This window comes from Limulus polyphemus, unplaced genomic scaffold (genome assembly GCF_000517525.1).
Source record: "Limulus polyphemus unplaced genomic scaffold, Limulus_polyphemus-2.1.2 Scaffold2698, whole genome shotgun sequence".
NCBI classification, from domain to species: Eukaryota; Metazoa; Arthropoda; class Merostomata; order Xiphosura; family Limulidae; genus Limulus; species Limulus polyphemus.
In genome coordinates this window covers 75,750-95,836 of record NW_013668308.1, presented here as the reverse complement: position 1 = coordinate 95,836, position 20,087 = coordinate 75,750, and the positions used below count along the sequence as shown (strand labels likewise).

The window sequence follows — 20,087 nt, the reverse complement described above, 5'->3', positions numbered from 1 at the left end:
GTGAATCGTTCGTTGTGAATTATAGCGTTTGTTTAAGTTAAACTGACTGTGGGAATTAAGTGTATTGCAAAGTTGTGTTCAAAAAGAATAAACTAGTTTTATTTAAGGAAGGACTTGTATTGCTGAAGTTTCTCTGAAAGAATTTCTACGGAAAATTAACAAACGAACACAGAGACGTAACAATACAATAATTTACACTTCCTACCTTTTTCTTCAAATTCATCTCCTTCAGCTCGTAAAAGTTGTTTGACAATTTTGTAAGGGTGACCAATTTTTTGCTCCAAGTTATTTACTGCTTCCAAGTCAGCTTTCTCTGTTTTGATAAGGAATTTATTAATTTTACTGAACCATTAATTTTAACTCTAACTGCATTTGCTTCGAAATTAGTTTTCATAAAAAAATATTAATAAAACTGTTTTCTTAGTTAATACCAAAACTGTAGTTGTAAAACAATTTTTGGGATTTTTTTTGTATGCTATTTTACTAACTGGTGTTTCCATTAATTCAAATGGGCAATAATATCAGTTAAATCATAAATAATGGTTGAGATTTGATATACATACTATTTTACCAAGACCCCAATCCTGTTCTAGTTTATTTAATTTTGAAGGACATTTAATTGAGACTATTCCATTTTTTACTACCACCCTAACTAGTTTTCTTATACATTCACTATCCTCTTAAACTCACCCAATTATACAGCTTCTATAACAAATAAAAGTAATCTATTCCACAGCTTGACTACCTTTTGCTTTCATTGGAATTATGTCTGAAGTTCCATATTTTAAATTCGTGTCCTCTAGTCTTACTGCCTATATATTTTTTGAAAATGACATCTATATATAAAAAAATCTAAATATCTAACAATCCTATAAACCTCAGTCATGTCTACCAGAGCCTCTCTGGCAAAACACTAGTGGTGTTAATCACATGTAACTCGTTAAGTTGCAGCTGTAGGGCTTCTGCCATTATGGCTCAGCTACTTGAGATGTTTGAAACAACATGGCAAAAATAAAAGTAACCCTCATAGTATTTCAGTGTAGTTGATGGTCTGTTTGAAAGTCATAGTATCATAGTATATTATTACTGGTAAGAATAAATCAGAGGAAGCCCTGGAATGAAGCTCAGAATAGGGCTACTATGGGGAAAATGTTACAATGGTGACAAAAACATGCCAAGAAATTTCAACCTGGGTCATCCAGGTAGCTCTTTGAATCTGTTTCAACAACTCAACATCCTGTTTAAATAATTATAATGCAACTAAAATTGAACACAATATTCTAAAAGACATTATCCAGTAACGTATACAACAAAAACTACTGACCTCATTCAATTTCTGCTTACTTTGAATTTATTCAACAACAAACTTCATTTACTAAAAGGACAATGAAAATTCTGAAAAGTAAGAGCGTTGATGGCTAATATTATATAAATACTTGGAATATAGTGTGCTGTACTAAAACAGTAAAAGGCAAAAATAAATATAGTACCGAATTTATCTAGAATAAGTAAGAGTTAATGAGTAATAGAAAATAACATTTGGTAAATGTCACAAAATGAACATTTCATAATAAACAAATGTCAAAAATATTGTAAATAGAGCTGATACTCAACTGATGGCTAAGAGCATGCTAATCATTACGTATTTGAGTCTTTTTGTGTACTAATTTATTATTATATTATATTCAGTTTGTTATACAGCAATGTCTTTATTTTCAATTACAAGTTAATTTTAAAGTTATTTTAATTCTGAACTCCCTAGTTAGCTTACTTTTATAAGTTATTAATAATTAATAAACGTCAAATTTACTGCATTGTTTGTCTGGGAAAGTAACGATTATTTTTAATCTTCTAAAGCACATGTACTGGGTTCATAGGTAAGGCAATTGCAAACCATAATGCTCTTGGGTTTAACTTACTAACCTCGAGATGTTTCCGAGATGAGGGTAGCAGCATGCAACTTAAGAACTTCAACCTTTGACCCAACAAAATCTGGCTCCTGTAGGTAGGGCTTTTTCTCTTGTAACTGTTATTTTATAAGAATAAAAACACTTAACCTCCTATGATAGACACTCTGATAAATATCACAATATTAAAACGGTAATTATCACCAAGTCTTCCATGTTCTGAAAGAGAGAGAATTCAGGATAAACAAGCTTACTTCAAGTTTGTAGTCCATATTTGCTGTGTACAAATCTTCCAACGACTGGTCATTACCATCACCATCATCCACATTTCTTCTTCGTTTTCGTCTTTTATCACCATTTGGGCGATGATACACAGATATAACTGTATGACCACCTATCAAAAATATTCATATGCTAATAAAACATTAAAAGAGCAATTTTGTTGCAAACGTTCATCAAAATGTTACATGTATGACAGAAATTAGTGATTATACATGTGTTGGGTCATCATTCTTTCATTGGCAGGTTCTTTTAAAGTATCTAGTGAAAATAATTCAAGTTATCATTTTCCTAATCTGAAAATGTATTATCAAACATACTTACCTCTTCTGACGCTTATAAGTTGTAGCTATTTCTGGATCTTCATCTAAACATTGTGTTCGCTTGCCCCAGTCTTATACTCCAATCGACTGCCCTCGGCTGTATCTAATTTGCAAAACTTTACACCTGGCCTCTTATGCAGGTATTGTATATAAACACTGTATGTCGACAATATAATCTTTTTTTTTTAAATCTTACTCCATCCCGGCCTGTCTCTTAGTGGGGAGGAAGGGAAGGAGAGTATCAGCGGAGGTAAGTATGTTTGGAAACATATTTTCAGATTAGGAAAATGATAACTTCCAAAACATACAAACCTCTGCTGACACTTTTAGCTAGAATTCCACATTGATAAGGCGGAGGAGCCAGTGAGGGCATAGATCATACAGAAAGCTTCTGCATAGAACAAAGGTGTACAATGAGAAGTGGTACCTAAGGGTGGAATATTGCACAAGTAAGTATGATGGGTCAGCCTCAACCACGCAGCCAAGGTTCCACGATTCAGGGCTGGATTTAAGGGGTCATATTACCCATATCCTCCGTTGGTGACAATGGCAGTTGGACTGCAAATATATACACATTTTTGTGACAGGACCCCCCTACCAGCAGCTACGTAATGATGCTTTAAGATCAGCAGGGACTGGCAAAATCCCTTTTAGCTTTACTCATGATAGTCCATGAGTAGCAGTCTATTGGATTTGTATTGTGAGATAATACCACCATCCAGAATTGCTTCTACATGGTCTTATGGAACACCTCATCTCAACAGAGCCTGTTGCAACCATGAACCGATATAAAGGTTGCTAGTGGGGAATTGAAAAAATACAAGCACACCTGACTGGGCAATACTTGCTACTGAGTGGGATCCAAAGGAAATAAAGAGGGACCCTAGAACAAAAAAACTGTTAATCAGGTAAGAATATTGCACATCTTCTTGTTAAAATCTAGCAGAGGTAGTCAACATGGCCATGGGGGGGGGGGAGTCACACAGAAGAGGAAACTGCCAGATCGTGAAGGTAATGAGATTGGAAAGTGTTAGGAGAAGTTCACATACCAGCCTGCAAAATATCCCCCAGAGAACAGTTCAGATGAGTAGACAATGACATTGATAGATGCCGAATCTGGTGAAGAGCGATGTGGAGTATATTTCGATCTACAACAGATAACCTCGAACAGGCAATAGGAATCAACTCCCGAAACCCACTGGTTAATGTAATTAGTGATAAATTCAGGGACACTGCAGGATCCCATTAAATATAAAGCTGGTGCATAGGGCCCCTGAACAGTTCCATACAAGCCACAGAACATCTAAGTGCTCTGACTGGTCACAAAAGAACTGGGTATGATAGATTGTAAAGATAAGACATGCCTGGGAAAAGAATAGGAAAAAATAATTTATTCCTTTCTCTGACAGTAAGAGTATTCAGTAGGAAGGATCTGTCTGGATACAGCAAACAATAGGATAGATAGAGAGTCTGCTGAATGGCAAATAAATCAGAACAGCTGTGTCCAGAAGCTAACAACAATAAAAATATACCTCGAGGGAAAGGTGATACAAAGAACAGGAGGTCATAGGTTTGAAGGGATAAAGTGATAAAGCATGAAAAAACAACTCTAAGGTCCCAATTAGGCAATTGAAATGGTCGTTTGGGATGAAGAATGTGAAAGGATCATAAAATGAGATAGCACAGGAGTCAAATATTTTCGTATATGTAGAAAAGTGAAAGAGAGCAGCGAAGGATGCTATATATAATGCAAGGTAGAAGCCAAACCTTTCAAAAATCCATGTCAAAAAACTTGAAACTAAGGAGACTGTTGGGTGAAATGGGTTGAAGGCTCACCGAAGACATTAGTGAAAATATGTAGTCCCTTTCCATCGATAAATTGCCATAGTAGGTTGATGGAGGATATAGTCAAATAAATATAAACTGTATAATATAAACCCCTGTGGTCGGGCAAAGGACTGCATAACTTCCATGCATGAAGCTGGAGTCTTTAAACTTCCAGGTGTTGAATGTTGGACTGAGGTTGTCTCAACAAGGATGAATGAAGTGGTAGTGATAAACATTCTTGGAGCAACTGAAGAATAGGAAACTATGTTTAAGCAGACCAAAAAGATGCTGACAACAGAACCCAACATGGGGTGAAATTAATCATAGACAAGAATCTGGCTAAGAGATGAATAGGAGGAAAGGCATACAAATGGAATTCTGTCCAGTCTTGACTGAAAGCATCTAACGCCAGAGCTTGAGGATGTAGAATTGGAGACCAGAACTATAGCCTAGCATTCCAATGGGTTGCAAAGGTGTCTGTCATTGGAGAGCCGAACTGAGAACAAATTCATTGAAAGACCACCTGATGGAACACTCATGCTGGTGGAACAATCTGATGGGATCTAGAAAGGTGATCTGCTATCAAAATCAAAACGCCTGTAACATGACAGGGCAAAAGATGGATGTCATTGGAATTAGCTGAAAAAGAAGATCTAAATCCCAAAAACCAAGACCTCAAGAATGAGAACTTCCCTGACGAGAAAAATATGAAACCACTGTGGAATAGTCAGAATGAATCATGATCATTTTGTCATGCAATAGAGGAAGACCTGTAATCGTCGCTAGATGTACTGCAAGAAGTTCGAGAATGATGATATGCAGGGCAGATTAGTAGTTGGTCCAAATACTCTGGAATGCCTACCTTCAGAACAAAGGCACCCCATCTGTTAAGAGAAGCATCCATTAAGAGACGGATTTCTACACAAGAAGGTGGTATCCAGACCCTGATATTCGTGTTGTTCCTGTCTAGCCACCATTTGAGATCAGCAAATTGTTTGAGGAAAGTGACTGTGTGATTCAAAAGATCGGTATGCATGAGCCATAGGCCGCGAAATGACCACTGAAGGGATCTCATATGGGCCCAATCCAATGGTATGAAAGATTCTAGGAAAGCCCAAATCCCCAAAATGGACAGAACCATCCATGCAGTGTGAGAAGGTGACATAAGCAAATGCCTGACAATCCATTCCTTAGCATGAAGTCTGAGGGGAGAAGGTTGAGCTCGACTCAAAGTGCATTGAAAAACACCACAAGATGAATCATGTATGGAGTTGGTTAGAGAATGGATTTTTCGAACATGATATGAAGTCCGCTCTTCTGGCTTTGAAAAGGAGAATCTGCGGATGTAGTGTGGCAACGTAAGAGGTTGGTGTCAAAAGAAGCCAATCTTACAAATATCATTGTGTGTGCAGACCCAAAAAATGAAGATGCTGCTCAAAGGCCCATACTACTTGGTAGAAAACATATGGTGCTGAAGCAAGTCCAAATGTGAAAATTTGGAACTGTTACATGTGGTCCTCATGCAAAATATATAGAAATCGACAAGAAGACTCTGCTATGGGGATGTGAAGGTAGGCGTTTGTAACATCAGACTTGGTTATCCAAAGATCTGGTGTGAAGTGCCATTGAAGCTGAAGAAAATATTCCATGGTAAAACGAGGAGGCTGTAGGAAGAGATTGAGTTGAGACAGATTGATGGTAAGATGCCAATCTTTAGTGTTCTTGGTCACCATAAAAAGATGAGAATAGAATTCTGGATAAACGGGATCGACCTTCTGGATGGGTAGACACCGACGCCACTGGCGCCATCCCGACCTTCCGAGAATACGGACGAAACCGATTCTGTAAACCAATAGGACGAGGTGTCGAAAGTGGGGGCCGCAAGACGCGAATGATTTATCCTCCAAAATCACCTGTTGGAGCAGAAGAGAGGCAAGCAGCCAATGATGATAAAGAAAACTGCAAACGTGCTATATAAAATCGGGCTTCGAAAGTTTCAGGGACTCCAGCAAACTAGTAAGGCCGAAAAAGGGGCGTCTCCCGGAAATCACGAAGAGGGGTATCGTAATACAGTAGTAAGAGCTAAATGAATCCGCGAAAATGGAGATCTGGTAAGAGGGATAACATGTTCTAACCTGGAACCCCATAGCACCAACAACAAATCCATCTGTTGAGTGTCCAAATATACTACAGCTAGATGATGATAAGCCAGGGCATGTTGTTCTGATAAATGAGGGGAGCAAGGCATAGCAATACTCTCTCGTAATGGTATTACAAACATCCCAGCATACACGGTAATATCAGGGGAAGGAGGAAGAATCAAGTAATCCCCCAGAGATCTATCTGACAACAAGGCAGGGTAGACTCAAAAGCAAGGGAGTGAATCCCCAAAGCTTCACAAACTCGTGTAACTAACTGTAGAAAAGAGGCAGAAGGTGGCCAATCAGATGAGCTCTCAGTAGAGGCAGCTCTAGTGTATTAAAGGAGCAGAAAACAATGTCTAAATTCTCCTCAGTATAGTCAGGTTCATGATGAAAAGCCAAATATGAAAACCCGGGAAAAAACCCCGGGCCACATGAAGGACTCCAACTCATCCCGAATCAGGCCATGGACAGCCTCCATCGAGGCTATAACGTTTCTACAAGCTTTAACACTTATATACTGTTGCTGTAGTTCTGTGTTACAATTGACTTTCAAACCTCTCTAACAATACTAATATTAACGTAAAATCAACTAACGTATAAGTAACCGTGATAGCTGACTGATTCACTGATTTCACTCTACTATCTTTGCACCTATCTTGTACTTATAATCTGGCTTCGAATATACAAGAAAAATTTGACTTTAACTTAGAACTTTCTAAGCATTCTAACCTTATCGTAACATCAAATATACAAATTATAACACTGAAAATATATATCTTATAACACGTATATATGAAATAATTCCACAAGGAGACTCCTATCTTTTTAAAAATTTAAACCAATTTGAAATTACATGAAATCTTAAAACTTCAGATTATTCCACAATTTCATAATAATTAGTAAAATTAATTATTTACTGATGGTTGAGGGTGGGGATATCTCCAGCAATAAAATCATTCTTGATGCTCAAAGGGTACACAAAATTAAATACGGTTTATCACAATCTGTAAGAGTAAGCTTGTTTGTGTAAGTGAAAACAATTTCTCAACAAACCCAAGATAGTGTAATATAGGTGTTCATGTTCATTTTAAAGGCAAAGAAAACTAAAGGCTGGTAAATTCATGTTTATGTTAGCCCAAAATTATTTTACCACTTATTTATTTTTCTGACGGTTAGCCTAGATGTACTTGTACAAATTAGTTTTTACACATCATGTGGTAAGGTCAAGAAAAAGTATTACATTTTACTAGCATTATTTTTTTATATAATTTATACTTTGTGTATTATAGCACATTTACTACAAGGTTAGTAAGTTTTGTTTAACATATTTTATCAATTGGCATTAAAGAAACCGTATTTCTAACGTTTCAAATGTCATAATTAACGAAACAATTACAATCATGCTGCTCATTACTTTAGTTCATTGCTTATTAATTAGAATATATTTAATCAAAGTACAAAAGAGCATTTTGAAACTATTTTAACTTTGCTGCCCTTCACAACAGGGTTCTTCAACTGGCGGCCCGTGAGCCACATTCGCCCACAAAAGACAATCAAGTGGTCTGCCAACAGTAAGCTAATATACATAGGGAAACAAATGTATAATAATTTCATTTTGAAAAATATTATACGTATGCGCGGTCCTACAGACATTTAATAATGTTTGTAATGGTACTCCGTTAAATGTTACACTGTCCTGTTATTAAAGTATTAATCATGTGCTGAAATTTGTTTAATATACTAACATTACTTTGTATAATATTTATTATGTCTCTTACAAATGTGCAGAGTAAAACACTTCAAGCCCATCTACTCCTAATTTTTTCTGCCCTCCTGCTTTGCAACACCTGAAGTACAACGGACATATTGAAAAATGTGTCTTAGAACACTTCTAAGTTATTCATTATGAACTTGTCAGATGTGTCTAAGGCTAATCCCGTGTTCAGGCAGTTGGACTCTTTCAATTAAAGGCAAAGGTTAGTTACTACTATTTTACAGCATTATACTGCATTTCACACCCGAGTTTGACCCATAAAAATCGCTCTTTTTGAGAATGCTCTTTGAGTCGACATCTGAGTAATATTCAATACCTGGATGTTATTTACATCAATATTTGAATTATGCTTGTTAGCTCATACCTGAAGAGACAAGCTCGCCATCACTAAAGTGCTGATCCGAATCAGATCTGACGTCGACATCAGATGCGTCGTTGAAGTCACCATCGGCACCGCTTAATTCAACTACATCGTCTATGGTGAAACTTTTGTGAACATGGACTATTGGTGAACTGGCGTGAGCATTTTGTGTAATAGTTTCTTTGCTAAAGGAAAATAATTTAAAAATATTATCTTAAAATGCAACAAATTATATGTAATAACTCTTATATATTTTGGATTTCTTTTTTCAACACATTAACGCCCATGAACAGACGCGTAGCTAGACAATGGCACACGGGGCCCGTACTCCAATTCTAGTTGACAGTGCCCCGAATCCACAGTTGGTGTCTTGAAAAATCAGAATAGAAAACCGTGATCAATATCATAGTGAAACGCCAAAATTTCCTGGCCTATGGGCCCGAGTCCCGAATCTTTTAAGCACCTAGCGACACCTCTGCCCATGAGTTATATATTTACACCTGAAGCTCTTTCAGCTAATTGATGATTCTATGAAATACTTTGGAAGTGGACATATCTAGGACTGGTTGGTTGGTAGTTTTAAATTTCGTGCAAACCTATACGAGGGTTATCTGCGCTAGCCGTCTCTTAGTTAGCAGCGTAAGACTAGAGGGAAGGCAGCTAGACATCACCACCCACCTCCAACTCTTGGGCTACTCTTTTACCAACGAATAGTGGGATTGACCGCCACATTATAACGCCACCACGGCTGAAAAGGCGAGCAGATTGCGAGTCGAGCGCCCTAGCCACCTGACCATGCTGGTCCGTATCTAGGACTGAAACGTAAAGAAAAACAATCGCATAATATATTTTATTATAACTGAAAAATTGATGCGACTTACATATATAACATATATCTTACATTTCGGAAACGTCAGTTGAAACCTTTACAACTTTCTAGTGCATAAGGTCGCCAGGCGTAAATGAGTTAAGTGTCGTTTTGTTAGTATATTATAATAACTATAGACATGGAATGTAACTTGTCATATAAAAAACACACACCATAAGAATGTTACTGTAAACCAAAACTATCTACAAGTAAAACATAAAAAAGGTGAAAACTGATAACTATTTTAAGATGTCAAACATATCTTTAACATCTTATGATAATTAAATTATCTGAAGAAGATTTATTACTTACTTTAATATTTCTTAAACTATCGTTTGTTTGTAATTAAGCACAAAGCTACACAATTGGCTATCTGTGCTCTGCCTACCACGGGTATTGAAACCCGGATTCTAGCGTTGTAAGTCCGCAGACATACCGCTGTGACACTGGGGGACTCTTAAACTAATTGACTGAACATATACGTATACTTCTTTGTATCAGGATTACCACATTTTAAATTAAAGGTTTCTGGTAAATAAAAAACAAATATGAATTAAATTTTCTGGTTAAGTATGGTAACATAAAATAAGAAGAGAAAGACTTTTAAAAGTTCAAAGAATAAAAAAATCACACCAAAAAACGTACCTGTACTTTGTTTTATGTATACCAAATTCAGATACTTCCTCATCTTCATGTTTATTTTTGCTCATTTTAGTAGAGAAAATTGTCGAAAGATGTCGCTTAAAATTTTTGGACGTGTCGTCTTGCTCTTCATCTGAAAATCGGATCTCCGGAACTGTGCCATCAGCAAATTGTACTATTTCAAACGGAACTTCATACTCAGCAAAGAGATTTTCTGTTTGAGTAGGATAAACAATAAAATAAAAACACATCATATATGTATACTCATACACATTAATTTCAACATATATATACTGAATTTTATCTATTGAGAACTCCTTGATTTTGATTTAATAGAATAAAACTCTATTTTAATGGACGATATTTTTATAAAACATGTTTGTTTTTTGAATTTCGCGCAAAGCTACACGAGTGCTATCTGCGCTAGCCGTCCCTAATTTAGCAGTGTAAGACTAGAGGGAAGGCAGCTAGTCATCACCACCCACCGCCAACTCTTGGGCTACTCTTTTACCATCGAATAGTGGAATTGACCGTCACATTATAACGCCCCCACGGCTGAAAGGGCGAGCATGTTTGGTGTGACAGGGGTTCGAACCCGCGACCCTCAGATTGCGAGTCGAGTGCCTTAACCACCTGGCCATTTTATAAAACATCCCAAAACACACAAGTATAGTTTACTATTAAGTACATAGATGGCACAACCTGCCTAATTAACTGTCATTAGCTTGTTTTTTTAGGTTAAGCGCAAACTTACACGATGAGCTGCTTGGCTATTCATGCTCTGTCTACTAAGGGTATCGAAACTCGATTTTTAGTGTTTAATTCATCAGATTAACACTGAGCTACCAGAGTTGCTGCCATTAGTATAATCTACTACTTTTCCCATTTATAAATTATTGTTGCAGAAGTTAACATTTATAGGAAATTAATTCATGTTGCTAAGCTTTTGCAGTTCGTGTTTAGTAACAGTAAATCTGATAGGATATATTTTGTTAGGTAATTTTGTTTTTCAATACCAAAAAAAAAAATAAAAAATGGGGTAACTGACTAGCATACCAGGACATAAGATTTCAGTAGTTATAAGGAAAATTAGCTTAATATATGTAATTTTTTTAAAGTTAAGAGAATAGGCCGTCAGACGCACCCACCCATGATGTAGTAATGCAAAGTTTTGCTTCGCTTTCCACGGTGAAGATTTAGTAAAAAACGGTTTAATCAGAGGATAAGCCCAACAAAGATGTAATATAAAATTGAAAGTAAAGGAGGCGTACCTCCACGCAGAAATCCAAGTCCTACATTGTTTAAAAATGATTCATGTGTTTTTTATTCAATTACGTTCTATTATAAACAACATAAAATACTACTTAGATATATATTGTATTGCGATGGCGTGTTCAGTAACGTACGATCAGAAGATCGACTTGAACGGTGATCAGGAGATTAGTTTAATGGTAACAATGTTCTATAAAGTTGAATAACAATGTTAATTTTTCTGCTATTTTTAGAGCGAAACAGTTCAAAAATTACGAGTTGTTGTAAGTTAAACCTTTTAGACTCAATATAATATATTAATTTTATATAATATTTAATATAGATCAAACTAACTCGCAGAGGCTTGTCAAATTTCAATAAAATTTTTATTCATTTACAGATTGTTTTTACCCTTTAGAAAGATCACAAATGATAACCCCTATTTTGGTTCTGGCGCGAGAATATTTGTTTGTTTTGAATTTCGCGCAAAGCTACACGAGGTCTATCTGCGCAGTGTAAGACTAGAAGGAAGGCAGCTAGTCATCACCACCCACCGCCAACTCTTGGGCTACTCTTTCACCAACGAATAGTGGGATTGACCGTCACATTATAACGCCCCCACGGCTGAAAGGGCGAGCATGTTTGGTGTGACGGGGATTCGAACCCGAGACCCTCAGATTACGAGTCGAGCGCCTTAACCACCTGGCCATGCCGGGCCACGCGAGAATGTAAACATCGTTTTATAAACATAAGAATAATGGCACTCTAGCATTTAGAACAGGTTTAGACTTAGTAAGATTTTGTATATAGAGACTCAGAACTTTTCCTCCTCCCCTCCCCAGCAGCTAAGCGATAAATCTACGCACAAATAACGCTAAAAATCATGTTTCGATACCTGTGATGGGCATAGCACAGATAGCTCATTATATTGTTTTGAGCTTAACTACAAACAAAGAGAAATTTTCATTTAACGATTGTTATAGATAACTTGGTTGAAGCTAATACTATGTCCCTTAATTAAGTATATTTTATTCCATTATCATTGGATTATCCTTGTTATTAATCCTCTGAAAATGTAAAAAACTAATTTAAAGACTGCAAACGACACAAATACATTTAGTGTTTAGAATGTAGTCCGCTGGCTGTGTGAGTCTGTTTCAAATAGTGATGATTTATTACATACAAAATAATAAAATATGAAAAGTCAGACTTTAAACTTTTCAATTCTAGCATAAAGCTTATTTCTAACAATGTGGTACAGTATTAAACGCAACAGAATATAGCATTTGAAATTATTTGAAAACTCGGACTAATCGTTATAACCACTATCCTCAAGTTAATAGGCAGACGAAATCAGTAAAAGTTTAACATTTAATTTTGAGTAACATACCAACAAAAGCAGAAAAGCTACGAACAAGAATTTCCCAAAACCCGAATCTTAAATATTTTTGAAGATAACGAATTTCTGATACTGTGAGTTTGGTTATCACTTTTTCTATGTATTACGATGATGACATTAATCGAGTGAAAACAACCGGTAGTTACCACTAGTATTTTTTGTACAAATTAAAACATTAAAATGATACTTCTTAAGATTTTTTTTTTCACGAGTGAAGGTAAAAAAATGTATTATATTTTTCGAATCATTAAAATAAATACTTAGAAAAAAACAGAAGAATCACCACAAAACCTGGAGAGGATAAAAATAGAACAACAATAATAAATATGTTATTGCTGGTAAAGACGGAAATGTTTATATAACTATAAATAAACGTTCGCCCCAGTTCTATATCGCCTATACCCTTCCCGCTAATTAAAAAAAAAAGGATAAGAAAAAGGCAATGCTGCTCATGCGGTGTTCTTGGACCAATAAACGTGCGAAGCTTTTCTTCCGCAGATACCAATTCATAAAGTACTACTTTTTCCCTACAGGCTTCGTGTACATTGGTTGCCCTATTTATTTTAACTTAAGTTCTCGTACTAGGGTTAAGCGGCCTTATTTTTAACGCACTTTTTTGTGTTAATTTCATGTAATAATACGTTTAAAATCAAAAGATATTTGAAACCTAATACTGGTCAACTAAGTCAGTACAAGTTAATCTATACTTTTCATCTCTAAAATTTCTTCTCAAGTAAGGCCTACGTATTTTATTTATACGGAAATCTCGTTCGTATTTACTGGCAGTCCAATTTGTCTCGCTTCCTGACACAAATTAGTAATTAATTTTATCATATTTTCTATAATCATAATTCTAGTTTATTTGGTAAAATAAGCTACCCACCGAGCTGAACTTGAGATTCAATAGTAAGGCTGAACAAAACAACTAAAACAGTCTAGATGAAGAGCTGAAAACTTGTCTGATAACGAAACTAATCAAATATATATTTTAAACGTTACGAAGTTTTGTTCAAAAATAGAAGGTTCGTTTTCTGAACATTATCAGCGCCTACTCCTTCTTTACAAGTAAAAGGCATTCTACTAGCCTTCCAAACATCACCAAATCCCACTATAGAAATTGAAGGTATTCTGCTAGTTTTTTAAGCATCATCAGCTCTTATTTTACAAATAAAAAACATTGTGTTAGTTTTCCGAACATTACCAACTCCTATTGTACAAAATGAAGGCATTATGTTTGTTTTTCAAGCATCACCAGCTCCTGCTTTGTAAATAGAAATAGTTCTGCTAGTTTTCCAACATCACCAGTTCTTATTTTACGAATTCAGCTAGTTTTCTAAACATCAGCAGTTCCTTCTTTACAAATTGAAAGGAATTTGCTAGATTTGCAGACTTCACCAGCTCCTTATTTACAAGTTGAAAACACTCTGTAATTAAATCACAATATTTAATTAAACAATACTTTAAACACTTTGCACCAGAACCTGCAACAATAGCCACAGAAAATAATAAAAATAACTCCACCGAAGAGGCCAAGCGGTTTTAAAAATTATATCTTCTTCACAGGGATAAACAAGAAGCTACACTTCGAAAGTGCTAGGTTGTAAAAACGGTTTCTCTTTTAAGGTGTTTGAGCTTCTGGGCCGGTTTATAAACATTTTGATAACTTTGTAGTAGTTGAAACTACCTAACTTCAATATGAATTGAAAATAATGACATTTATTGGAGAGAGGATGTGAATACATAAGTTGATTGGAATATGTATTAGATTTCAGTTTCATAGAAGGTGTAATCGACTGTATTATATGCGAAGTAAGACTTATGTAATAGGGACAAATATATCAAACGCTAATGGCTTTCTCTCGAACGACAATTTCATTAATCTGATGGAGATGAGCTACTTAAGCTTAGAAGTTATCCAAGTTGGAGAATGTATTATTAGAAAATGTTGAATTTAGTACGTTATAATTTTCAAAAGGGCTTTTAACTATTCAGATGTGATTTACAAAACCGATATACAACCGCTAAAGACAACGTTTTGTTGTTGTTGGTTTTCGGATATTCGTGCAAGGCTGCACATGGGTTATCTGCGCCAGGTGTCGGTAATTTTAAACTATTATATTAGAGGGAAAATAGCTAGTTAACAGCACCCACCGCTAACTCTTGATATACACTAACCACTGGAATAACTCAAATGAATGATAAGGGTAGTAGTTTGTCGGTAAATGTAACTGAAAAAACATTGTGGATAATAAAGTTAAACAACATACCAGTTTTCTCACTGCTTTCTTCGATTTCTTGATCTTCCACGCTAAAGTAGGAATGAAAAGAAAATGGTGTTACTATTCCTAATAAATCTTCATATAATAATTCCTTAATGAAAGTATACAAATATGCAGCATATATATATATCTATATGTGTGTATGTGTAATACGATGTCATTTGTTGGATAGAAAGGTTACTAAGTGTTATATGTTTGTCGCTTCAAGATGATAATTTTCTTAAGTCAAGTATTCAAAGGGTATCATTAGGGCGGGGTTGGGTAATGATGTGAGCATGAATCTACTATTAACCACAAATAAGCATTATTTCCACAAGCTCCCATATGTATTTGCAGGTTAACAGGAAGGGAAATATCCTTAGCACAACCATAATGTCTTTTAACATACTGAATGACTAATGTTCTCGTTTCTAGTTCTGCACCATTTGATCATGAAAACGACGTACCGTATAAAATCACATTCTGCCAGGATAAATCTTTCATGTTTTCATTGACACTAGCTATTGTGCAGTTAAATAATGTGAAAAACTGAATAGTGGCCAATGACACTTTTTCTTCACTTCACTTATCCAGTGTATAGCCTTTTCTCATAGTAACTACAAAGCACTTTCACACCAACTGTGTGTTTGGCACTGGGGCAGCTGACCAGGCTTTAGAAACAATGCTGCGGCTGTTGGTTCACACCTACATGCTTCTAGCCAGTTTGATACAGTACGAAACGGTGTTTAAACAGAAGGATTCAAATGACAGGTCTATCTTGTTTTATATGATAAGGTCCAAAAATGGTTGATAAAAGGGTTTACATAGAGTATGGATAAATAACTTTACTTAAGTAATGAATATATAGTATCCAGATTATTTTTAAAGTTTACGTGAATATTTATTTCAACATAACTTGTTCACCATGGAGTTCTCGTCATAACATGAGCAATTTTACTTGCGCCCCTCAATATGACATCAGTATGTTTGCAAACGTACAGCGCTAAAAATCAGGGGGTCGATTCCCCGTGGTGAATAGCAAACAGCCTAATGTGGCTTAATGTATATATATATATATATATACACACACACACATGTACACATATCTTTAAAGGATACACCATGACCAAAAACGAACCATCATAAGAAAAACGACGCCCCCCCCCTTCAAGGAACCCTCGTGACTCCCATGTATTTTACACAAAATTTGATATTGATGTATTTCACTTTCATTATTTCAAAGTCACCGTTGATGCGGTTAAAAATACTTACATTTCGTTTCTTTCTGAGACCTCGGAAGAAACGTTTCTTAGCTTCATCAAATAGAGAAGGGCTGTGTCGTTGTACTGACCTTCACTGTCATCTGTTTAAATAGTATTAAAATATATCGCGTCTTGATACTGACCTTCATTGTCATCTGTTTAAAAAATACTAAAATATACTTATTCTGACATTAAACTTCTGTCACATGTTCAGTTATACTAAAATAACTATCTTGGATATGGTCATGTATTGGTACTGACTTTCACTGTCATCTGTTTTAAGAACACTAGGATAGAACCATGTCTTGGTACTGACATTCACTATCATCTGTTTTAAGAACACTAGGATAGAACCATGTCTTGGTACTGACATTCACTATCAACTATTTTAAGAACACTAGGATAGGGCCATGTCTTGGTACCGACTTTCACTGTCATCTATTTTAAGAACACAGAGACAGGGCCATGCCTTGGTACCGACTTTCATTGTCATCTATTTTAAGAACACAGAGACAGGGCCATGTCTTGGTACCGACTTTCACTGTCATCTATTTTAAGAACACAGAGACAGGGCCATGTCTTGGTACCGACTTTCACTGTCATCTATTTTAAGAACACAGGAGACAGGGCCATGTCTTGGTACCGACTTCCACTGTCATCTATTTTAAGAACACTGAGACAGGGCCATGTCTTGGTACCGACATCCACTTTCACTTGGTAATGTATTTATTATGTTTTTCAAAACTAAAACCCTTCTTTATGATGCACTACAGAAAGTGATACAAGTAGCAAAGGTAAAGTCCACTTAATCCTAAACATATGTTACCATCTCACATCCTTAATTATAGGATTTTCCTTCAAAATTATTCGAATATACGTCTCTTAATTATTTCCTGTTTTAATTATCAGTAAAACGGAACTTACGACCCAAGCAGCGGACATAGAGCTCGGCCGAAATTAGTATGTGATTTCTTTGTTGCCCCCAGAGCATGCCCTTCCCTTGATAGTGATAGTGTGACACCTCTTCAGGCTGTAATAAAGGCATTTTGAATCAATAAAACGTGCATTTTTCCTAGGCTTGTGTTAATTTTACCTTAGAAATTGCAATTAAAATTAAATGCTCTAAAACACATAAAACTGTTATATTTGTGATACATTCATCTTCCCAGGAGCCTGATCAAGTTGGGAGTTTACTTGGTCATCATCAGACTAGATGTTTTGTTTTATCTCTGGTAGACTAAAATGGTAGTCTAAGTAGCATTTTGAAGTATTGGGCCACTAAAGTGTTTAATGTTTTTAAGTCCATGCCTTAAATCTGTGTTAAACGTATTACATTATGTTTTTAGATTCTATTCATGGTTCCAATGTTTAAAATACAATTGTATTTTGAAGAGAATTTGTGCATCTATTCATCATGGTCTTCGAAATTAATGATGATAAATTTTAATTGCTGTAGTTTTAGCACGTTCTTTCACTTATTTATTTATAGTCGCAATATTAATTTCAAGATTATCTATTTGTGAAGTGTTTGTAGCTTGGTTTTGTCTTCAACTTATGTTGTTGTTTTTTTTTCAGAAAAATGTAACCTGACCTTCTACTAGGTCAACACAGGATTTGAATTTTCACTAAGTTAGAAGAATAAACTGTTTTCCCAATGGTCAACTATTAGAGTGTTAGATGTAATGTTAACAATTTCATATTACGTTTATGAAAAGAGGATAAAAAAAACAGGCTTTTACTTACTTTGCATTCCAAATTCATCAAAAGATCTTTCTTGACTGAAAGAGGGGCCGCAGCCAAAATGGCTGGTTTGGTTTTTACTGCAGATCCCATTACTGGTCGTTGACCAAAGCTAATGGTCAGCCATACTAACAGTAACCTTAAGATTACTGTTTGTAAAGTCATTTTAGTAACCTATATTTAGTATACCAAAGTTTGACTGAAAGTGTCAACGGTGAATGTTTCTCAGCTTACTGAATTCATTTTTATAGGTGCATTTAAAGATAAAATTTAAAGTGCTCTAGATAAATAGACAAAAAGCCTTATGTTGTATTAAAATAAATAACGTAACCTTTGCACTTTATACTTGCGAAATATCACCATAAAAGACTCTTTATCTGTTAAACTGAAGGTTAATCAATGTTTGTTAGCTTTTTTTATTTGCCCACTCTCATGAATTAATCATGTAAACCTGAACAAAAATTTACTTATTGGTTGTTAATTATTTTCATGAAATCCGAAAGATAAATTTCTGGAAGAAATCCTTGAACAATACTTTAACTTTAACAAAGTCCAAGATGTGATAAAGCTGAAATGATAACTCCAGATTTTCAAACAAAGTCTTTGAGTATTTAAGTGGTAATTCGTTTTAAAGATTAGATAAATAGTGTATTTACTCATAATTTTTGTTAATCAAATAAACTTTATAAAATAACTATAATCAATGATTTTCAAAGGCACTTCACGAACTTAGAAGGGCGTTCAAATGAAGTGAGTTTGCTGCAGTTAATATCTTGTTTTATAGGTTTAGAAACCGAAGTGTAAGTTTAAGATAGAATATTTAATTTCATGAAAAACATATCATTCTAAAGTTTTTGAAAAATAAGGGATTAGATCTGTTAAAACAATTGAAATTATAAGACAGAGCTGACATAAATATGGATATATCAAGGACTCCTTCATAAAATATTTAATTATTAGGTGGGAGAGCCAGAATTACAAAGGATTTTACTCGCTCTAAGAAGTTTTGATCAGGCTGCATTAGTCTGAAATTTATCTTTATGCTTGTGTATGAGTAAGATCGGTCACGAATATTTAACACTTTATAAAAACAAAAGAGTGAAGTAAAAATCGTGAAAAATAACGAATGGAAATTCGATATTTTTTTTGTAGTTCGAAATGTTCAATTAAAAAAATTTAAATGGATCTCTATAAAATAAATGTATCATTAACGTCCTTTGTAGTAGCTTCATGAATATATCTGAAATTTAAAAGTTGCTGCTTGGAGTGCCAAGTTTTCTTTGACATTCATATCCGATTTAACTAAGAGCGAGAAAAGTTATTAGTGTTTTTTAGAATATCAAGAACAATATTCTAAACCATAGTGACCATAAATTGTGAGATGGTCCTTCAGCTCGAGTTGTGGCACAATTGTCCTACGATTCTTGCAACTTGAGAACACCAATAACCACTGGCTTCCTTCTACATGCAACTAATAAACAAGTACAATATTACGTTCATATTATGAGTTTTCAATCCATTTTAATTACATTTTTTATTTTGATAGAGATACAATTTCATTCTCATGTAATTGCAAAAAACTTCGCTTGACGAACTATTTTGTAAGTTATAATATAATTTTTTCAAACACAAATTACAAACTTTGTAGACTGAGTAAAAAGTTGTAATTATTTGATCTTGAAATCCTTTATATACACCTGGTAATGTTATTTAGTAATAATTAGTTTCATTTTCTTCCTTTTGGGAGCGCCCTTTTATTGTTAGTAAAATCCAGGAATTGATGGTAGGTACTATTGATTAGTTGTCTTTCATATATTCCAACAGCTCAAAATTATGGATGATTGTGCAAAGATAGTTTTCGAGTAGTTTTTCGCGAAAATCTTGAAACAGCTTTTTTGTTGTTGTTTATTATATACGTGGTACATAAAACACTGTTGGAAACGACACCTGTGGTTAATCTATATAAATATAACAGTTATGTATGTTGTATGTCCATGTAACTACTTTGCAGGGTTTAGATGAATCTTCACCAAAATTAGTATGGAGGTTCAT

At 35.0% G+C, this 20,087-nt stretch overlaps 2 protein-coding genes across 2 annotated transcripts in view; both read right to left on the bottom strand.

Moving 5' to 3' along the window:
- LOC111087826 overlaps positions 1-10,202 on the bottom strand; it is a 26,309-nt gene extending 16,107 nt beyond the window's left edge. Inside the window, exons 1-5 of the mRNA XM_022395865.1 lie at positions 10,129-10,202; positions 8,619-8,800; positions 2,162-2,301; positions 1,924-2,026; positions 206-313 (exon numbers count right to left, since the gene is read on the bottom strand). Of these exons, the coding sequence (XP_022251573.1) occupies positions 206-313; positions 1,924-2,026; positions 2,162-2,301; positions 8,619-8,800; positions 10,129-10,193 (598 nt within the window). The 5' untranslated portion in view covers positions 10,194-10,202. The remainder of the gene's footprint in view (positions 1-205; positions 314-1,923; positions 2,027-2,161; positions 2,302-8,618; positions 8,801-10,128) is intronic.
- A 52-nt stretch (positions 10,203-10,254) lies between these two features.
- LOC111087824 lies at positions 10,255-18,200 on the bottom strand. The gene is made up of 6 exons (XM_022395863.1): positions 18,039-18,200; positions 17,220-17,325; positions 16,306-16,396; positions 15,043-15,083; positions 10,324-10,339; positions 10,255-10,279 (listed from the first exon to the last, which is right to left on the bottom strand). Exons 1-6 carry the CDS (start codon positions 18,198-18,200, stop codon positions 10,255-10,257), a joined length of 441 nt encoding a protein of 146 aa, XP_022251571.1.
- Between the last annotated feature and the right edge of the window lie 1,887 nt (positions 18,201-20,087).